Here is a 19,597-nt window from a genome sequence, read left to right as displayed (position 1 = left end):
GAATTAGGTGTTGGGAAAAATAATACACCTCAGTCATTTGTAAGCTTTACACTGCTCTAGTTTCAACCTCAGTGGGGCCTGTAAACCTTCTTGGGAAATCTTTTCATTTGTCTTTAGTTAATTTTCTTTACCATTTCCCCAGAAACTATTCCAGATTTTTACCACTTTCCTGAGTCCTTACTTCTCTCTTGATCTGCATGGCCTTTCCTCCTACAAAACAGAAAGAAAGGAGAAGCCATTATCATGTATGAATGCTTCTAGCTTCCTGTTCACCTTCGGAATTACGTGTTCCTCTTTCCTTCATATCTAAGAGAAAGATGGATGTTTCCTCCTGTCCTTGACTGAACTATTATGACCTTTCTTCATCTTCTTAGAACAGAAGGCCAGCAGTCCTTTCTCTAGAAGCTTCAATAACTCCTCTCAACTGACTCCTTTTCCCATTCAACTATTTTCAGTTAAAAAAAAAAAAAAAGTCTTCTCTTGTTTTTGCCCACCCAGCTTCATCCTCCAAACCTTATCCCTCTCTCTGTCCCTGTGTTATCACACCTGTTGTCATTTCCTCATCTTTCATAGGTTGCTCCCTACTGCAGTCTGGATTCTGCACTCGCCAACCCAACAAAACAGTTCCTTTCTTCTTGAATTGATGACTTAGCTTTAGTGTAACCACTCTTTCCATATTATTTTATCCTCAGATCACAACTCTTCCCTGCTGCTTCCATGGTGATGGGCACTGGGTCCCACTTGAGTTTTCTTTTAGTTCTAGGTGACTTCAAGCTCAGGGCCAACTGACATCAATGTGCTGATGGTCTTGAAGGCAAATTTATGGCCCTAGCTTCTTTCATGACTTCTTATATGTATTTCTAAATTTCCTGCGTGCTCCTCAAACACTTTACATTCACCACTCACCAAGCTTCACACACCTGCCTCTTCCAGTGTATTTGCTATTTCCTTTGCTGGCATCACCATTCACCCAGTTACCCAAGGGAAAAATCCTTGGTGAATTATATATGATTCCATACTCAGTCCAAACCTGGCAATGGGTAGAATTACTATTTACTTACTAGGAAGCTGAAAGTTAGTTTAAACTCTGGAACAAAGATAACTAATTAGGGGAGAACTAAAAGGTCAGCCTGTTTCTCTGACTCCAAAACACTTTGCCACTCACCATACTACTCTAAACAAAACAGAGTGACTGTTGCCTTACCGTATATTGCTTTCACATGTAGATGATCTCATTTGATACCCTCAGCAACACCAGAGACTGAAGTTCAGTATGTTACAATGACTTGTTATCCATTAGCCAGATACATGAAAAGATGTCACAAGAATAGGGTAAAAACAAAGGATATCATAAGCATTTCATGTACAGCTAAGGGGACATGTAACCATGGAAACTCTTCAGTCTCATTAGGGAGCAAATAAATAAAAGTGAGATCAATAGTGAGATTCCATTTTCACCTATAAAACCACACAAAAAAAGTTAAAACATGTCTAAATCCAAAATCAGTGTTATGAAAGTAAGCACTCCCGTACAATTATTGATGAAAGGAAATTTAGAACTACAATTGAAAAGACTTGGATTTTCACATATCTTTTGCTCTGGAAACTCCACTTGTGGGAATTTATACCAAAAAATATGTGCTCCCCAATTTATAGCAAAGTACATGCAAATAGTTTATCCATACTCTTGGATACTACCTTACAACTAAAAATTAAATTAAACTTAATATTTAATGGTATATGAAAATATAGATGATTTATTATAAGTCAGAAAAAGTGGGTCACCACCTTATTTTTTCTCAATGTTGTAGAAAAATTATGTATATTTTATTGAAATATAGTTGACATATTAGTTTCAGGTGTACAACATAGTGATTCAACAATTATGTACATTACAAAATGCTCCCCATGCTAAGTTTAATAACCATCTGTCACCATACAAAGTTATTACAATAATATTGACTGCATTTGCTTCCCTGTACCCTTCATCCCTGGTTATATGTATATATTTATATATAAAATCATATATATTTATATATATAGGTAAGAAAGTGGAGGGATTTCTTTCTTCTAATATTTTTTATTCATTCATTTGAGAGAGACAGAATTAGCAAGAACACAAGCGGGGGGAGAGGCAGAGGGACTGCTGAGCAGGGATGCTGATGCGGGGCTTGATCCCAAGACCCTGGGATTATGACTTGAGCTGAAGGCAGATGCCTAACCAACTGAGACACCCAGGGGTCCTGAGAAAGTGGAGGATTTCAGTTGAAAGGTTAAGTATGGTTTCTTCACAGTGGTAGTGCTGCAAATGATTTCTATTTGTTCTGCTTTTCTGTATTTTCCAATTGTCTTGAAATAAGCATCTTACTACTGTAATCAGAAACAAAGATTATTAGCTACAAAAGCCTCCCTTGGTCCAAGTGCTTATTGGTTAAAAGTCCCACTTTCAATGGACTGCATTGCCTTCAACAGACTGCATTACCCTTCTTACCAAGGACACCTTTTGTCATTTTGTCACATACATCTGACCTGGCCACTTACCATTTCCGAGACATATTCTGTTTTTGTTTTGTTTTGTTTTGTTTTAAATTTAGATATTCTGTTTTTTAATCCTGAACCATTGTATATGCAGATCTGTCTTTCCGGAGCACCTATAGCATTTGTTGGTCTTGTGAGATACCACTTCTCTCCCTCCTCACTCAGCCTGCATGTCATTTACTTGGTCAAGTTCCAAGCTGAGTTGCTTTCCTCCCTCCATAATGTACTCCGATAAAATTTGGTATGATTTTCAGTTCTAGCACTAAGCGTGTTTCAGTATTAATATCTACTCATGGTTATTCTCCCATGTGGGATTTTTGAAGTGGTCTTTATTTTTTTTTCTTAAGATTTTATTTATTTAGGGGTGCCTGGGTGGCTCAGTGGGTTAAGCCTCTGCCTTCGGCTCAGGTCATGGTCTCAAGGTCCTGGGATCAAGCCCCGCATCAGGCTTTCTGCTCGACAGGGAGCCTGCTTCCCACTCTCCCACCCTCCCCACCCTCTCTCTGCCTGCCTCTCTGCCTACTGGTGATCTCTGTCAAATAAAAAATAAAACAAAAAAGAAAAAAGATTTTATTTATTTATCTGACAGAGATCACCATAGACAGAGAGGCAGGCAGAAAGAGAGAGGGGGAAGCAGGTTCCCCAATGAACAGAGAGCCCGATGCGTGTCTTGATCCCAGAACCCTGAGATCATGACCTAAGCCGAAGCAGAGGCTTAACCCACTGAGCCACACAGGCGCCCCTGAAGTGGTCTTTAATACAGAGGTGATGTTCAATAAATATCTGTGAGGTAAATAAATAAATAAGGGAGTGGTCTCTGGTTGGCTCCTTTGGTTGAGCATCTGACTCTTGGTTTTGGCTCAGGTCATGATCATAGGGTCCTGAGATTGAGCCCCGGGTCAGACTCTATGCTCAATGGGGAGTCTGCTTGAGATTTTCTCTCCTTCTCCCTCTGCCCCTTCCTCTGCTCACACTCTCTGTTTCTAAAATAAATAAATAAATCTTAAAAAAAATTTAATAACAAAATAACAAATGCCTTTGTCCCATTTTAAAAAGACTTTTTATTGTCTGCTTCTTAAAAGCTTTGCTTTTAGTTGTTTGATGACTAAGGGGGATGTTAGTTGTCCATATCATGAGAACTCAAAGCAGTGGTCTCCAAACTTCATGGCTTATGTATGACCTAAAGGAATTTTGGAATACTATGACACATAATCTCTGACACATTGTGAAGTTGACATAAATTCTTATGTAGTTTTAAGTGGTGGCAAGACATTTAATTCCTGTTTATTATATATTGTCTAAGCATGTTAAATGGATTTTTGTCAAAACTTTGGCATTATAGTTTGAGTGCATTTAGTTTATGGAAAATAAATCAATTTATGAAGTCAGTTCTCATTGTTAAACCTTCAGCTTGCTTTTGTCAGAAAAATTATCATAACCTTACAATGCAAATAATTAATATGTACCAACTAAATTTATTAAATTATTAAAAATTAAGTAAGTTATTAAAGAATTAGTTAATTAAAATGCCTTATGCTGCCACTCATTTCTACAATCTTATTCTAATCTTAGTAAGACCCATAGGTTGCCTTCAGGTGAAATGAGATATTTCCTCCTTCAGTATTTCTGGCTTTGCTTCTGTGGGACCCTCTTTCATGAAAAAATTATTCTTCTCTGGTCCATTTCTGTGTGTCCTAGACGATTTTATACTCCGGGAAGGAGAGCACAATAAGACTTAGGACTGAGGACAAACTCCTCTTCTGTGTTAAGTGAGACAAGTACGATTGTGAGCCGGGAAGTGGGAAAGAAGAAATGATAAACAGCAAGCAGATTTCAGGCAGATTGATTTTAGGAAGGAGTATATTTGGAACCTGAGGATGTGGAATCGATTTCCTTAAGACTGTGCATGAGGTTCCTCCTGATCAGTCTTTGGGGCTGGTTACTCTGGATTGAAGACTGCTCCTCTAAAGCTTCCCATGGGGCAATAGAGAAGCAGGGCACTTTCAAAAGGGAATTCCTTCTTCCCACTATTCTCCTATAAGGGAATTCATCTGAATTATCTGGCAATCTCATCACATTTATATTTAATTATTACTTAAATGCTTTAGGCTTCTTAGAAGAAGGTGCCAGCGGCATGTTAGAATAGAGGTCAGATTGGGTTGTAATTCACTCTGGCCAATTTAGTCATTTCATCTCTGAGTCACAAGGTCTATTGCTTTGAAAGAGGTGGATTGGAAAATCTACCTCTGATATTATTATTGTGCTGAGGATTAGATAACATTTATTTGCTCATCCTATAGGAGAAGGTACACATTTTCTTCAATATTAAATAAAGTTTAATTAAGGGGTGAGTGACAATCTAGGATATTGAGGTTATGTTTCTATTAAATGCTTTATTAAAATTTTCAGTGTTTCGTATCATGTGCTCTAGAACTCATGTATATAATTACATGCTATAGTGTGGATCAGATTCCATGTGCTAATACATGAATCAAATACCTATTGCTTCACAAATACCTGTTGATAATACCTGAAAAACTTACCTTTGTATTTTCTATTTTTTTTTTCAGGGATTTGGGGAATTACTTGAGAAAGCAAAACAAAACAGTAATGACAGAAAAATTTCCAATGCTGACAACAGCCTCTTCTTCAGCAATTTCTCACTTCTCGGTGCTCCTGTCCTGAAAGACATCAGTTTCAAGATAGAAAGAGGACAGTTGTTGGCAGTTGCTGGATCTACTGGAGCAGGCAAGGTAATGTCTCCTATTTCTCATCATTGAGAACTTAATTTGGCACACATTTCTTTCTTTTCCTAGTTTGTAGTGTAAGAGGATCTATTGGAGAAATTGTAACATCGGTAGTAGGAGAATTCTTGGATAGAGTGTCCCTTGTAATATAAATTATTCCACTGATAATATCTCTAGTCTTTTTGTTCCCTTCGTATTACTTCCAGTGACTTTTTCTTCTGCATCTTTATGTGGTACATGGCACACAACACAGTGGTTTTTTTTTCTACATGTTGATATTTATATTTATTAAAAATGTTTTTGTTTTTTAAATTGGAACATAGTTGGCACCCAGCGTTACCTTAATTTCAGATGTACAATACAACAATTGAACACGTGTGTACATTACACTGTGCTCACAAATGTAGCTATCATCTGTCACCACACAAAGCTATGATAATATCATTGGATCTATTCCCTGTGCTGTATCACACATCCATGTGACTTCTTCATCCCATAACTGGAAGCCTGTATCTCCCACTCATCTTCACTCATTTTGCCCATCTCTCCATAACCTCTTCCCCTGGCAAACATCAGTTTGTTTTCTGTATTTACAGGCATTTTGAATTTTTGTTTGTTTATTCTTTCTTTTGTTTTTTGGAGTTCACATATAAGTCAACACAGTGTCTTACACATGGTGGACATTCAGGAACTTTATTGAATAAACGAACTATTCATTTTTACCCATCTTTGGCATAGACATTTTTTCAGAGCTGGTCCAGGAAAATCATGGCATAGATTTTTACCTCAGAACCACATAGGCAGAAGGTCCTTATTTTGTTGATTTAGGATTTTAGGGAATGGGCTCAGACTTGCTTAGGATTTATTATGAGGAAAAATTACTGACTAGGAAGCTTTTTGAAAGAAATACATAGGAATGTTAGTTTATTCATTGCTGGTCAGCTTCCCAGTCCCAGTCAGCTTCCCAGTCCCTACCCCTATCCCAACTTATATAAGTCAAGAATATTTAGAGATATGCCTGACAAAAATTAATAGGTTAAAAAGCAAAAATAGCTAAAAGGTTAAACTCAAGGATGAAAGGGAAGGAAGGGAAGAAGGAAGGGAAGAAAAAAGGAAGGAAGGAGCACTAAAGCTTTAAGATAAAAATGTATACGAAAGTAGAAATTAAGAAACATTTTTGAAAGAAAGAATATGGGAAGAATGATATATTTGGAGAATTTAATGTGAAACTTGGGAAACAAAATGCTGCAGAAAATATCTAGTTGTTAAATTTGGTGTCCACAATGCTACTAATGCAATTTGGTTGTATCTCTCTCCAGTTATGTTTTTTACATGTGAAACAGGCCTTTTATTTTATTTATTTAGAAATAGGCCTTTTTTTTCCATTTTATTTATTTTTTTCAGCGTAACAGTATTCATTGTTTTTGCACAACACCCAGTGCTCCATGCAAAACGTGCCCTCCCTATTACCCACCACCTGTTCCCCCAACCTTCCACCCCTGACCCTTCAAAACCCTCAGGTTGTTTTTCAGAGTCCATAGTCTCTTATGGTTCGCCTCCCCTCCCCAATGTCCATAGCCCCCTCCCCCTCTCCCAATCCCACCTCCCCCCAGCAACCCCCAGTTTGTTTTGTGAGATTAAGAGTCAGTTATGGTTTGTCTCCCTCCCAATCCCATCTTGTTTCATTTATTCTTCTCCTATCCCCCTAACCCCCCATGTTGCTTCTCCATGTCCTCATATCAGGGAGATCATATGATAGTTGTCTTTCTCCGATTGACTTATTTCACTAAGCATGATACGCTCTAGTTCCATCCACGTCGTCGCAAATGGCAAGATTTCATTTCTTTTGATGGCTGCATAGTATTCCATTGTGTATATATACCACATCTTCTTTATCCATTCATCTGTTGATGGACATCTAGGTTCTTTCCATAGTTTGGCTATTGTAGACATTGCTGCTATAAACATTCGGGTACACGTACCCCTTCGGATCACTACGTTTGTATCTTTAGGGTAAATACCCAGTAGTGCAATTGCTGGGTCATAGGGTAGTTCTATTTTCAACATTTTGAGGAACCTCCATGCTGTTTTCCAGAGTGGTTGCACCAGCTTGCATTCCCACCAACAGTGGAGGAGGGTTCCCCTTTCTTGGCATCCTCACCAGCATCTGTCATTTCCTGACTTGTTAATTTTAGCCATTCTGACTGGTGTGAGGTGATATCTCATTGTGGTTTTGATTTGTATTTCCCTGATGCCGAGTGACAGAGAGAAATAGGCCTTTTAAATAAAGTAGTTGTAGTTGTATATTTTCTTCTTAGGAGAACTTGTTCCTCCTTTTAAGTATTATTTTTCGTTCTATTTCTTATATAGTATTAGTAGTATTTTTGCTATTAAAATAAAAAGATAACCATAGGAGGAGCTATTCATCAGCAAAATATCAATGATCTAAACAGGAATGTTTGCTGCTGAGAGGTAATTGCATTTCATTAATTTTTAAAATTCTGTTTATATGCTTAAAGTTACTTCTTTGAAAGGTATACAAAAATAGATTTGGACTCACAAATTATAAGACTTACCAACAATTAAATTTCAAGCAATTCTATTAAAAATTGATGAGCAGATAATTGCTGGCTGGAGTTGTATATTGCATCTTCTGAGAAATAACTCTGAAGACCGAGTCCAAGGAAGTGCCTTTGGGATAAGTTTGAGGGTTTGGCAGCTCAGTCCAGGAGGGAGGCTTTTCATAGTATTAGGAATGAAGTATTTTATAATCTACCAGACAGAAGATCTAGCTAACATATAAGATTGAATAATTGCAAATATTAGCATTTGAAGTCAAGTCCCATCTCACCTAGTTTGATATATCAAGAGCCCTCAAGATAACTGAATAATTCTTCTACTTGTGTGACTTAACCTAGTATGTTTGCTGAGATTTTATAGCATAAAGGTATTCATCACAACATTGCTTGAATAAAAAAAATTGGAGGGACCACTAAATATCTACTATTAAGGAATCGATTAGACAAATTGTAGTGATAGAATGACATGTTATTTAGTAAGTAAAAAGGATGTTTAAAATGGTTGTGAAGGATACGTATTTATATATTGTTAAGAAAGAACAAGTTATAAAATATTATATACATAATGATTTGTTTTTTTTTTCCCCAAAGATTTTATTTATTTATTTGACAGAGAGAGAGATCACAAGTAGGCAGAGAGGCAGGTAGAGAGAGAGGAGGAAGCAGGCTCCCTGCGGAGCAGAGAGCCCAATGTGGGGCTCGATCCCAGGACCCTGAGATCATGACCTGAGCCAAAGGCAGAGGATTAATCCACTGAGCCACCCAGGCACCCCATAATGATTTGTGTTTTTAAAAGCATGTATATATGTATACGTGTGTCTGGAAGGACATTTATGGATCAAGTGGCTATCTCTGAGATTTTGGGTATATTTTGATGAGATCGGGCATGTTCAGGGTGGTATGGCTGTAGACAATTTCGAGTATGTTTTGTATCTCTAGATTTTCCAAAGTTACAACAATTTATATCTATATTAATATATATTATTTTCTTTAAACACTAAGGTCAGGTTTAATTTTATCGCTCTTTCCTGTTACAATTATCTAGACTCTAAGGGAACCATGTCTTTTTTACTCTGTATTCCAAGGAGTATCTTAGTGCTTGATACAAATTTATTTAATTGAACAGTCTTTGGGAAAACAGATTTTTTGTTCTAATCCACATTAAGTGTCTTTTATCTGTGAAACCTCTGTGAATTGTTGTAATTAAGCAAAATTGGCATAAGAGTCTGCGGTACTGGGTACCCTTGACTAAAGACTGACTTTTGGCATCTCCTCCAGGGTGGAGGGATTTTCATTTCTTCTGTTGTCCCCACCATAGCTGAAGGGGTTCTGCGACCTTGGTGACAACCCCTGACACCACATAGATTTGGTCATCCATCCTGACCTTAGCCCAGTACTAAATTTTAGATTGATTTTATAATAATTGAGCAGCAGATGTGTAGAAGAAGCTATTTCGCTCCTACTTCTGTCATTTAAGATAAAATACAAATGTCTGTGAAGTTTTATCAGCATTTTGGGGAACTGATATATATATGTATCTCTGAAATCTATATATCTATCCCCTACGTGTTTTATCAACATTTTACATATATATATATACACACACATATATATATATATATTCAGTAATGGTTTCACTTAATATCCTGTCTCTCAAAATACCAAAATATTGGTAAATAATTTTTATATCTCATATATAATATAGTTATTTTAGTATTTGTATTATATAAATAAACATTAACATTAATATGTAATATATAAATATATAATGTAAATATTATATGCATTTAACATAGTAAGATCCTTTCCATTGTTTGGATTTATAAAGCTCATCTATAGTAAGATATTGTTTCTAAAAATATTTAAAAATAACTATTTTTTCTAGCTTTAATTTTTATACAAAAGGATTTTACATAGAAATAAAATATTTTAGATTTTTCTTCATATAATAAAAATTACAAAATATACTGAAATCTATAACATAAAGAGGTTTGTTACTTAATCCTGCCTTCTTCCTAATGTATTTTATGTGATATTATTATTTATTAAACTTTAGTTGACAATTAAAAACTTTAGAAAATTAGGGGCACCTGGGTAGCTCAGTGGGTTAAAGCCTCTGCCTCTGGCTCAGGTCGTGATCTCAGGGTCCTGTGATCCAGCCCAGCATGGGGCTCTCTGCTCAGCAGGGAGCCTGCTTCCTCCTCTCTCTCTCTCTCTCTGCCTGCCTCTCTGCCTACTTGTGATCTCTGTCTGTCAAATAAATAAAAAGAATCTTTAAGAAAAAAAAAAATTTTAGAAAATTAAAAGATATAAGAAGTTGAAAATTTTCCCTTTCAGTCTGTTTCCGCTCAATTTTTCCACTTTCCACCATTCTCTCCCCCAACCCAGGTAGCCGGTTTTAATATTTTGAATATATATATAAATAACTGTACAGGTGGATGTTATATGATGTAATGAGTCATCAATTGATATTGGGTAGTTTCCAGAGTTTTGCTAACCCAAAATGACACTGAATATCCTTGCATGCATGTCATTTAGCACATCTGCAAGTGTATCAGTAGGATAGCTTCCTTGAAATGGTAAAGCATTTGTTTATTCATTGAGCTTCTATCCCTGAAGATTGCACTAATCTATGCGTGTACCATATGATCTATATAAAAGTGTGGATTTCATCATAGCATCACCAGCAGATGATATTATCTAATTTTTAATCCTTTTCCAGTCTTACTATAGGGGTGAGTGGCATATCCATGTATTTTTAATTTGGGTTTCTTTCTCTTTTTTTTTAAAATTTGGGTTTCTCTTATTATGAATAAAGTACAATATCTTTTCATATGTTTAAAGACCTCCTCTATTTTCATTTTTGGTGAAATAACTATTCACATACTTGGTACAATTTTTAATGGATTTGCGTTCTTTTTCCTTATGATTTTAGAATCACTTCTTTAGAGAGAAATTATTCTTTCGTGTGTTCTAAGTTGTAAAGTTTTACTTCAATTTTACACTCTTTTCCTTTAGCTTTCCATGCATAGTTTTTTTTTAAAATGAGGCTTTAATTTATCTTTTATTTCGTGACTTCTGGATTTTGAGCTATAGGAAGGCTTTCTTACTCCATAGTGGTTTTTTTTTCCCCTTTAGGCATCCCCCAGTGTTTTCTTTAAGGACTTTAAGGTCTTATTTTTGTACTTTTTCTTTGACCTGTTTGGAATTTATCATGAATATAGTATGAAGTATAAACCCAATTTTTTTGTTAGCCCTCCGGATGACAGTCCAGCGTCCAACACTGTTTATTGAATAATCCATCTTTCCCCACTGATTTTAGATGCCACCTTTATTGAATACTAATTCTTTTGTGCATTTGGATCTGGTTTGTAGTTTTATTTCTGTTCCATTGGTTTGTTTCTTATGATCATAATTCATTTTTTAAGTTATTGAGCCCTTATAATTTAATATAATGTGTCATATTCTTAACTTATATCATTTAACAAATTTATTGAGTCTCTACTTTGTGCCAAGTATTATTCTAGGCCCTTAAGATATAGTAGTGAACAAAACCTACAACATGTTCTCATCCTCATCTAAGGAGCTCACATTTTATGAGAGACAAACAAACAAACAAAAAATGAGTATATGTAATATCACCTGATGGAAATTGCTATAAAGATAAAGCAGAGAAAAGAAGATTGGTGATAGGGGTACAATTTTAAATAGGGGAGATAGAGAAAGCCTCACTGAAAGGTAACATTTGAGCAGAGACTTGAGGGAGGTGAGGGTGTGGATTAACTGCAGAAGAGTCTTGCAGAGAGAAGGTGGAGAAAGCCTTGAAATAGAACTTAGCCTGTATGGTTCACAGAAGAGCAGGGAGGTCAGTGAGGTTGGCACAGTCAGCCACAGGGGGTAGAGCCATCAGAGGAGTAATGTAGGCTAGACCAGTACTTGGGCTTTTCTAAAAGAGCCTGAAGGGCCTTACAAAGGGGCTTGTAAAGAGTAAGGCTTTTCCTTCTGAGGAAATGAGAGTCCATTAGAAGGTTTTAAGAGGAGAGTAATATGATTGGAGTTACGTTTTGATGGGGCCGCTTTGAAAATAGGTTTTAGAGAGACAAAGGGGAGCTTTGAAGCAGTTGGGAGTCTTTGGGCTAATTGGGCAGGAGATGATGTTGGCTTAATCCAGGTAGTGATGGGGTAGTAGTCAGATTCAGGACATGTTTCTTTCTTTCTTTCTTTTTTAATATTTTCTTTATTCATCTGACAGACTGAGATCACAAGTAGGCAGAGAGGCAGGCAGAGAGAGAGGAGGAAGCAGGCTCCATGCAGAAGCCCGATGTGGGGCTAAATCCCAGGACCCTGGGGTCATGACCTGAACTGAGCCACAGACAGAGGCTTTAACCCACTGAGCCACCCAGGCACCCCTCAGGACATGTTTCTAAGAAAGATACCACAGAATTAGATTGAAGGTGGCATCTGAAAAAAATGGAGATCAAGGATAAGTCCAAGGGCTAACTGGAAGCTTGAAGGTACAATTACCTGAGAAGATTATGGGAGAAACTTATGCATTAAGTTTATAATGCATATTCAACATCCAAGTTGAGAGTTAGTTGGATATACAGGTCTGATTTCAAGGGAATGGGGTCTGGCAGTGTAACAACTTGAGGTCAGATGAGATTCCGAAGGACAGAATATGGATAAAAAGGGAAAGGGGTCCAGGTGTGAGCCCAAGGACCTTTCAACTTTTAGAGGTGCGGGAGGTGTTTTGTCATAGAGATTATATTTATAATAACTTTATGTTAAATCTTCGGGGTTTTCTTTCCTTGATTCCCTAATGTGAGCTCTGATAAAATCAATGTTTTTTCTTTCTCTGCTGCCTCCTTTTCTACACCATTTTAGTCAGTTGTGTTATCTTTCTTTCTTTCTTTCTTTTTTAAAGATTTTATTTATTTATTTGACAGAGATCACAAGTAGGCAGAGAAGCAGGCAGGGGTGGGGGGAAGCAGGCTCCCTCCTGAGCAGGGAGCCAGATCCCAGGACCCTGAGATCATTATCTGAGCCAAAGGCAGAGGCTTAACCCACTGAACCCATTGAACCACAAGATAACCCTTGTGTTATCTTTCTTAACGCATTATCTTTGTTTTGTTAAATATGCTTATGCTTCTCTTACCCACAGTGTTACCTGTTACGTTTAAGTGGTATCCTTTGACTTCCAGCTTTTCTTGATAAGGCAATCAGCAAATTTCCTTTATACTCTCTTTCCTTTGTTTTGTTTGTATTTTACTTAAAACTTTTCCTATTGTCAGGGCATATAACATATTTAAATTATCTTCTTCAACTCTAATTCCCACATTAGTTTAAATTTTAGTTCACAGCCTTTTATATAAAGTCTTTGCTCACTGATAGTCCTTTTGGTGAAGCTTCTTCAGTCATTTCTTGGATGATTTTATCCTTGCTTCTTCAAGAAGGGCTCATGGAAACAATATTATCTTTTTTTTTTTTTACTAATCTCTTCTTTGTTAGATGAAGATAAAAATGAATCTACACTGTTGGTTTAAATAAATGGACAGAATTTATTTAAGTTGTGATTAAATAAATGAATGCAGTTAAATCACAAAGAACAGCCACCCAGCATAGACCGAGTATCAACAAATATTAGCTGGTATTTATCTTTCCCTGATGTACTCCAAACCCATCCCAACGATCTGAATCAGTGGCCTATGAACCGCTACTACAACACTTACCACACTCCACTGTAATTGTCTCTTTTATTCCGCTTTGTATCCTTTGTGCATAGTAGCATATCTAGAATAGGAAGTGCTTAATAAGTTTTGAATGAAATGAATTAATCTGGAATCCTTTAAAATCAGAACAGATATATCTGCTTAGGATAATAGTTGGAGGCAGGTAGATTCTGAGAATGATTTGATCAAATGACTTAATTTAATAACCATGGTTTTTGTTTCCAGACTTCACTTCTAATGATGATTATGGGAGAGTTGGAGCCTTCAGAGGGCAAAATTAAGCACAGTGGAAGAATTTCATTCTGCTCTCAGTTTTCCTGGATCATGCCTGGCACCATCAAAGAAAACATCATCTTTGGTGTTTCCTATGATGAATATAGATATAGGAGTGTCATCAAAGCATGCCAACTAGAGGAGGTAAGTAACTGTGTGACATAATTCTGACTATGCATATGAAATCTTTAAACTACTTAAGATGTATAATTAGTTCCCTATTCAATCAGTCAGTCTACATATATTAACCGAGTTTCCAACATGGGCAGTCCACTAGGTGGACTTGAATAAATAACTTTATAACGATGATGACATGCATTTGCTTCTGTAGATATATCAAAACCACAAAACTGCCTGCATCCCTCTTCCCCCGATTAAAGCTCTCCAAGACCAAATTCCTGAGATTGGTGCACAAGGCCCCCAGGCCCTGGTCCAACAGGTTCATTCCTCTTTCCACACTCAGTGCCCCCAAGTTATATTCTGGTTCTATCAAGACATGGTTCCCTGCACTAACCAACTGGTTTCACATCCTGTGTTTCTGCTCAGTTCCTTTTGTCCAGAATACCCTTCGCACTTTTACTCACCCCTCAAGTTGTCCACGTTTAGAGAAAGCCTTTCCTGAACTGCTGAGGCAACCCGAAAGCCCTCAACTGGGCTTCCACAGTGCCCTATGAATACCTTTATTCCAATACTTGCTATCTCTTCCTTATGTTTTCCCCCAACCAGCCCATAAGTTATTTGAGGGAAGGGATAATAATGTTTTCATTTTGTACCTGCCCTGACCCCACCACAGTGAACAGTGTCTGGTACAGAGTTGTGTTTTGGGGTGTGAAAGGCACATAGAAACTAGAATCACCGTCCAACCCCATTGCCATTTCTAGAGCATGGAAACAATGTGCCCGGACTTCAAACTGTCCAGTGCCATCTGGTTTCTTTGACAGGATATTCCAACTTCTGTTGTTTGGGTCAGGAAGAACAACTACCATATTTACAGGTAACCACTTTTATCATTTTTCTTATAACCACTTTTGCCATCATTGAAATTCACATTGATGACTTTTTATAGCCATCTTAATTATACCAAGTTCCATCTTATTTCCATAGTAGTCACTCTCTAATAAGAACTAACTCTAAGAACGCATTTATCTTACATCACGTTCTCTAGCAGTATTCGCCACCTCAAAAGAAAGTAGAAAGGAGCTAATATTTATAGAATAGCTAATTTACACCAGACACTATGTTACATACCCTATATTCATCCCATTAAATTTTCTCAATAATCCAGTTACCATTTATTCATCAATCTCCCACTTCTTCGGACTAACCTAAACTTCTCTCTACTTTATTGGCAGCTCTAATGTTCTTAATCAAAAAAATTCCTCCAAAGCCATCAATTTCACCCTTTTGTCACATTGAAATTTCACAGTGAATCATTCTATTAGAGGACATTAACCTTGTACCACCTTTGTAGGTTATTCTTTACATCAGGCAGACGGAGATCTATTCTTATGCTCCCTCTTTTCACTCCTACAGAAATCACTCTCTCATTTTCTATTAGAGCACCAACTACATTCCTTATTAATATGTTTCTTTCCCCTACTGGTCCATGAACCTCTCAAGTATAAGGATCTTATTCTATTCATATTTTTACGAAATGCAGCAAGCCTCAAATGTTTTCAAAATGAAGACTTCTTAACTTTTTCTAGGTTAAAAGTTTATCTGGGCACAAAAGGCCATATACTGAATGTTTGCATTTGTGTTAAAAGTCCACAACAGGAAAATTTTAGAGATAGAATGTAGATTAGTGGTTGTTTAGAGCCAGGTATACGTGTTGGGGGGCAAGGTAGGTATGAAGAAATGGTATGAAGAAATGGAAACTGATTGTTAATGACACTACTTTTAGAGGAATTAAAGATGTGATGGCCTTTCCTTTGGATGGAAATAGTACATAAATATGAATATACTAAAAAAAACTAACTTATACACATTAAAAATAATTTTGAGGTGGGTCATAGAATGAGAAAAAAGAATATGCTCTTTTTCCTCTTATCCTCTTTCATTATTTTTTAACAGCTTTATTATGATATAATTCACATACCATACAACAGTTCACTGAAACCCAGATCACTATAACATGAACCTTTAGAAAATGGACTGCGTATTTTTCAGCTTGGGTTTTCCCACACTTAGCACAATGTTCATGTTAGTAAATGCTCATTTCATGAATGAGGGACACACAGCTCTGAATTTATTATTAGTAGTACAGCTATGGTCTATTTGGGTTAAATATACTTTTATTTGTTGGAATCAGATCACCATTTATAAAATTATTTCTATGAGGAAAGATATATTCAAAGCAAATAATAATAATAATAATAATAATAATAATAATAATAAAGCTCGCCACAAACCTTCCAACACCTTTCAACCGAGTTTCCAACATGGGCAAAGTACTCTAAGTAAATCCACTAATAAAATATATATGTCTAATAAATATATGACCACTAATAAAATATATGACCCCTGCTCTAGGGGACTTACAAAAACATAGAGAAGATACAATTTATTTTTAAAATGATGGGCTGATTTGGTTACAATAAAACCTCTTTATGAAATGGAGAGAATTTTATTGACTCATTCGTTAGACATGTGTCCCAATGGACACTTATATGCTTGCATTTTTTAAAAGATACTTCAAAATTACTTGAGAGGATTTTAATAATTTTAAATAACAACCGTAGCCTAGCAGAATGAGCAGTGACCTGCCAGTAGAGAATCAGAGATAAAACTGTGATTATATTTTATCCAAAACAAATCTGGGTGTTTTTAGAGACCACAGATATTTGTCTAGGTGGGGACTGGGATGTAGGAGTGGTAGTGCCTTGCAAGATAAATCATAAGCTTTATTTGTTAGTTGAAAGGTGTTCCTCACCTTTCAAGAAGAGGCCAGTGTGGGCCTTCCCAAGGGAGGATTTTCTTTTTTATTTTATTTTATTTTATTTTTAAGATTTTATTTATTTATTTGACAGACAGAGATCACAAATAGGCAGAGAGGCAGGCAGAGAGAGGAGGAAGCAGGTTCCCCGCGGAGCAGAGAGCCTGATGCGGGGCTCGATCCCAGGACCCTGGGATCATGACCTGAGCCGAAGGCAGACGCTTTAACCCACTGAGTCACCCAGGCACCCCAGATTTTCTTTTTTAAATGTGGAGGAGTTTGGAGCTAAGGACCATGAAACACCCGCAGTGTCCCCAAGGAGAAACAGCTTGTGCTCGCCACAGTCGCCCTCGCCAAGTCCCCTGCAGGGCCCCCGGCCCTCAGTACAAACAGTTGTGAGTCCATCTGTTTTCATTTTGACTGACAGCATTGATCTGTTTCTGAATGTGCTCCAGCCAGACTTGGAACTGGAGATGAGAACGGGATATTTTCTTCCTCATTTTTGTGTTTTTGTTCAGCTCTAATATCTACAGAGCACTTGCGTATGTAGTGATGCCTGCCGTCATAGGAGCAGGCAGGTAGGGGTAAATTGGCGTGGATAGGAAACAGCACGCACAACATATTTCACATAGTTTTCTGATTTCAGTCTGCTGAAAATGCTTCCCTCAGAGGGATAGCTTAAAGCCTTTATCAAAGGGAAGGGCCCGGAGACAGCTCTGTGCTGATAGAATGACTCGTAGTGTGCAGACCCCAGGGAGCAAGTCACGTGTGGATCCTTAGCCTTCAGCCCTTCTCCTTTACGAACGTCTCCATATCTTGCTTTACGTTTCCTACTTTGGATCTAGATGATGGTACCACGGATTCCTAGACAAATGTAGAGGTGTTTGTTTTCTTAGGTGTTTTTTGTTTGTTTGTTTTTGTTTTTTTTGTTTTTTAAGATACCATTTTATATCCCAGTGCCCATCAACTTATTCTCTTCTTTCCATGTAACCAGACTACTCCTGAGGGTCCTCCTAAATATTTGTACACTTTTGTAACCAGCCCTGGAGATTTTTGCTAGCTTAAAAAAGATGACTCTGTTTAACTGAGCCCTTGTTAACTTACTTACCTCTTAAGGAGATTGTAACCCTGTTTAGTTATTAGAAGAGGGACAGACTTCACTGTTCTCTTGTCTTTCTTTATTTTCAGGTTATTGGTTTTTTTCACACTTCACCAGTACCTTACCCTACCATAGAACCCCACAGCTGACAGCAAGAGAATTCTAGGCAGGCTGGTGTTTGGGTAATGGGTAGTTGGACTGACTATATTCAGTGACTCACTCTCTTGTAAAAGTACCTGGGTTTGGCTTTTATGATAATGTATGGTAGGGCGTGGGATATGAGAAGAAGCTGGGGACTTAGGATATATAATCGGTTTTCACAGAGTTGTTGAGATCGTTTTGTAACCACAAAATGGTCTTCATTAAGTATTCATCTTGGCAACCATTACATATGCATTGTAATAAAAATATTTACTATGTATGTTGCAGAATTAAAATCTGCTTGTGTTTTCTTTACCACCACTGCTTGGCAGTTTTCATCTTTACGTCACTAGAAGAAAGCAAATTAGGAGGAAAATTGGCAAGAAGTTGCTAAAGAAAAAAAAAACTTGGGAGGGAAATTGGCAAGAAATATGAAAAACTTGGGAGGGAAGTAAGCAAAGAAATGAGTTAATGACTGTTCTGGAGAATAAATTCCATCATGCAGATACTGCAAGTCTAATTAAATTTGAATTTGACCTCTGGATATCCAGATCTGGCCAAAACTAACCTGTGTGAACAGAGGCTTAACCTTTGGATGGTCAGTCCACCACTATAGTAGAATTCACGAGCGTTCATTTGAGAAATGTGTAAATAAAAAGGGGCCATAGGAATTAACATCTGCATTCAGTAGCAGCCAAGAAATAATGGAGACGTAAAACAGATATTTGAAACACATTGAACTATGTCCCCTAAACCAGAATAAACCATACTTAATGACTGTACCTTGAACCACCTGTAATTTTCTCCTAATAGGCAATTAAGTTGGAAAGCACAGCCATTTATTTACTGTAATATGAAGCAAGTACATTTATTTTATAGAATCACTGAGCCAGAACGTAACAGAAATGCCATAGCACTTCCTGAACTGAACTGTTATTTCACTTCATTTGAGCCCTGGAACTTAAAAAAATAAACTCCAGCTAACATCTGTCAAGAGAGTACATGTTGGCATTGCTGTGCTAAGCACTTTGCACACATTGGTTCATCGAATTCTCACTTTCTTGTTATCTAGTGACAGCTTTGCTTAGAGTTTACTGTCAGAGAGAAACTATGCTGAATTCTTAAAGTGTGAACCTGATTTTAGGAATTGAAATTACAAATTATGGAATTAATTATTAGCTTAACAAATGAGAGTTTTACATCTCTAAAACCAAAATAGCCATAAGACTGCTGGTCTCAGTAAGATTTGGACAAGTCAACGGAACAGTACTATAAAAATTTAATTATAATGGTCTGGGACCAGGCTATCTCGGGAATAAATAATGTTATGAAGTTATTCAAGGTAAGGTTTTGTATTAAAAGACAAAACAAAAAAAATCATGACATTTTCCAAAGGTAAAAACCATGATGTATCATCATGTCTATGCTCAAGATTTCATCCCTCCTGAAGAACGGGGATTCTGAGCCATGCACTCTCAGAATTATTTTCTTTGTAGCAGTGGCTAACAAAACAAGATCAAGGGAAGATTTTACACTTTTATTTCATACCTTAGAAC

At 36.9% G+C, this 19,597-nt stretch overlaps 1 protein-coding gene across 1 annotated transcript in view; it reads left to right on the top strand.

Annotated features, from left to right (window-relative positions):
• The window catches only part of CFTR (CF transmembrane conductance regulator), a 171,218-nt gene that overhangs the window by 61,874 nt on the left and 89,747 nt on the right, over positions 1 to 19,597 (top strand). The window contains exons 10-11 of the mRNA XM_046021027.1: positions 5,109 to 5,291; positions 13,819 to 14,010. Coding sequence (XP_045876983.1) covers positions 5,109 to 5,291; positions 13,819 to 14,010 — 375 coding nt within the window. The remainder of the gene's footprint in view (positions 1 to 5,108; positions 5,292 to 13,818; positions 14,011 to 19,597) is intronic.

The sequence above is a fragment of the Meles meles genome, chromosome 10 (genome assembly GCF_922984935.1).
Source record: "Meles meles chromosome 10, mMelMel3.1 paternal haplotype, whole genome shotgun sequence".
NCBI lineage: Eukaryota > Metazoa > Chordata > Mammalia > Carnivora > Mustelidae > Meles > Meles meles.
This window is presented reverse-complemented; position numbering and strand designations above follow the sequence as displayed.